General features: G+C 37.8%; 1 protein-coding gene across 1 annotated transcript; it reads right to left on the bottom strand.

Moving 5' to 3' along the window:
• Positions 1 to 309: 309 nt before the first annotated feature.
• POP4 (processing of precursor 4, ribonuclease P/MRP subunit (S. cerevisiae)) lies at positions 310 to 2703 on the bottom strand. The gene is made up of 5 exons (XM_009997463.1): positions 2484 to 2703; positions 1815 to 1892; positions 1480 to 1541; positions 1042 to 1143; positions 310 to 581 (listed from the first exon to the last, which is right to left on the bottom strand). Exons 1-5 carry the CDS (start codon positions 2651 to 2653, stop codon positions 445 to 447), a joined length of 549 nt encoding a protein of 182 aa, XP_009995765.1. The 5' UTR covers positions 2654 to 2703; the 3' UTR covers positions 310 to 444.
• Between the last annotated feature and the right edge of the window lie 349 nt (positions 2704 to 3052).

Raw genomic sequence — 3052 nt, 5'->3', positions numbered from 1 at the left:
TATATGCTTACACCAGGCAAAGATGTTGATGTTGGCCCAGGAGCCATGATTACAAAAGAGCAGTTTCACCGAGTCTCACTATAAGCATGTAATAGGCAGATAAAGCCCAATATATGCAGAAGGCAATGGTAATATTTATCAGTTACAAGAGAAAATTTTCATTGTGCAAATTTAGGATTACAAATTGAAAGAGAAGTCAGGTGATGAATACTAATAATGTAAGTTTAATAAAGCCAGAATGTTACATACAAATAACAAAACAAATACAACAAACTCCCAACAGTCTGAGAGACTGCTTTAGAGACAACATCATTCTTCAGTAAGAAAAACTGCTTTAGAAGTATTTCACATAGCTATTCCATTTTCAATTGGCCAGAAAACCTGGTCTTTAAACTGCATAAAACCAGCAGACATTTCTATTAACACTTCTGATTTTCCAAGAAGTTATAGGTCAATAGTTCCTTTCAGCTTGAATTTTTTTGCAGACCGCTCACTTGCTCTAAGCTGGAACTTGCTTCCATAGATGTAGGAAATGAATCCATCAGTCTCCAAGCTAAATACATTGTTAAGTTTGGGAATAACTGAAAATGCAAAAGGAAAGAAATTCACAGAAGTGGACCAATGTAAATCCTTGTTATGAAAATATACCAGAGGACTTGGGGTTTGCCATGTTTCAAGGCTTTTCTGCTTTAGCAAGAGAAGAAAACTAACCAAAACCTAAATTTTAAACTGGAATTAATGAAATTAGTCCTTGTTCAGAAGGATGAAGTAGGTGTTGCAGAGAACAACTAGAGTGAATCAGAAGAACAAGCCATATGCATAAGCCACACTTGGTTCATTGAAAATACCCTTTTTTAACTGCTTATTTCTAATGAGGTGCTTTTTGATAGGATATTGGGCTGTAATGTGGTCAGTAAAGACACTGACTTCAGCCACTCTATGCAAAGAATTAAAAGCACTGATATAAAACAATGTACGCAGGTGTTTAAAAATCTTCTGATTATTACACTTGAGAAAAACAGACAAAATTGCCTTATATACCTTTTAATTTGTCCTCTTTAGTGATAATTTTGAAGACATGTTTAAATTCCTGTAGAACGATTCCTGTTATCCCAACATAAGAGGGGCACTTAGATTTTGTGACTGAAAGAAGAAAAGTATGTATTAGAAAATTTCAGATGCAGGCAGTTTATTTGTTCATCTACAGTAGCTTCATGATTTAAAAAAATTGATTTGCAATACTCTGAAATAATGCAATTACAGTAACCAATGGTCAAACTTGAAATTAATCTTTGCAACTAACAACATGATTTTCAAGAGCAATTGAAAAGGAATTAGCATTGGTAAGAGAAAGAAGCCATCAACATATGTTCTCAACTGTGTGATTCTGGAGCTAATGATACTGAAAGAAATTTAAAATGAGCACCTGATATATAAGAGTGATGACTTAACTTTTGAAAAAGAAATCAAACAGAATACCTGTAACAATAGCTCCATGGAGATCAGCTTTTAGCAGTTTGGCCTGAACCATATGTGGTTGCCTTGAAGAAGACGTTGGGATCAGAGAGGAGGGAAATAAAAATTAAGTTTACAAAATGTGACCATGACTATGGAAATACTGGTCAAAGCTTACATAAATAATAAATCATTATATTACATAATACATATATACGTATATGTACATATATACATACATGTATACATATATCCATAATACATTATCAAGGAACTATGACGTTTCAAGCAGTAACTCAGTAACCCTGGAAATACCTACTAAATGAAAACCACACTACTTTAAAAATATCTCAACTTACGCATCTGGTTTAAGTCCATGACACAGGTCTCTGATGTATTGTTTCCAGAGTTCATGTAGTGGTAGAAAGATGGCATATCTGCAGTAGAAAGACAAAAAGTATTATACATAAAAGCTATAAAAACATCTGTTGGTTGATTACTGAAGGAATCCATATTTATAACAGAATTAAGATAAACATAAGTTTTGTAATCTGTTCTCATAATTTAACCTGAGGGAAAACACTCCAAACAGGTTTGCTTTATAAAGAAAGCAGAAACTAATACCACAAACCGGTGATACGTTCTGGAGGAGCAGGCTACATCTAAGACCAAAGAGATGTCTACTCCTGTACCTCCCCAATTACTCATATTAGTGGCAGCAGGGGATTTATTCAACATACATGAGTTGGAGGAACCAATAAAGAATTTTGACTTTCTGGCCACAAGCAGTCTAACTTCAAAAACTGACATCAGAGGTGATTGTATTTGGGTTGAATTTCTTGTCATATTTAGGTATACAAAAGGGAAGAGAACCAGTAACAAACAGGAATGAAATTTTCCAATGATGCAGACAAGAGAACAGTTTCCTCGCAGTGAAATGCCTCGGAGTCCCAGGCTGACTGCTCCCGTTTTGTGCTTTTGATGTGCTTCCCACTATTACTACTCAAAGAAAATATTTAAGATCTTACCTTTGCTGCTCAGGTTCAATTTCAAAAAGACGCATTTCTCGTCTTTGCTTGGCAGTAAAACCTTTTGCTTTCCTCCTCTTTTGCTTCGGCTTTTTTTTTGAATAATGCTGAAGAACTACAGCTTTCCGAGTTAATATATCCTGGATGGCTTCATCTTTCTTTTTGGGCATGCTGCGCTTCAGGAAGGCATTAACAAACGCTTTTGCCTCTTCTGATCCCTGAGGCTAAAGATATTTTAAAAGATACTTTAAAATGTTAAATTTTAATCAGGGTGACAGAATAGTCGCGGGAATGGGAGAGCTGCACAAAACAAGCAGCAAAGGGAGAGAGGTTCGCGTGCCGAGAACTCGCGTGGTTACTCTTACTGGTGTCTGTGGGTGAGGAAATGCCGGGTTTGTGCCTAGGGTTCAACGCTCAAGCCTAACGGGGTGTGCTGCGGATTCTGGTGCCTCCCCGCCTTTCCTTGGGTCTTTCCCGGGGTGCGGGAGCAGCGCCGGAACCGCTCGCGGCTCCCGCCACCCCCGCGGGCCCGCCGAGCGGGCAACGGGACCTGGATGCGCGGGCCTCCG

This window comes from Chaetura pelagica, unplaced genomic scaffold (assembly GCF_000747805.2).
Source record: "Chaetura pelagica isolate M959 unplaced genomic scaffold, ChaPel_1.0 scaffold425, whole genome shotgun sequence".
In the NCBI taxonomy this organism is placed as follows: domain Eukaryota; kingdom Metazoa; phylum Chordata; class Aves; order Apodiformes; family Apodidae; genus Chaetura; species Chaetura pelagica.
Note: the sequence above shows the minus strand (reverse complement) of the source record. Positions and strands in the feature narration are given on the sequence as shown.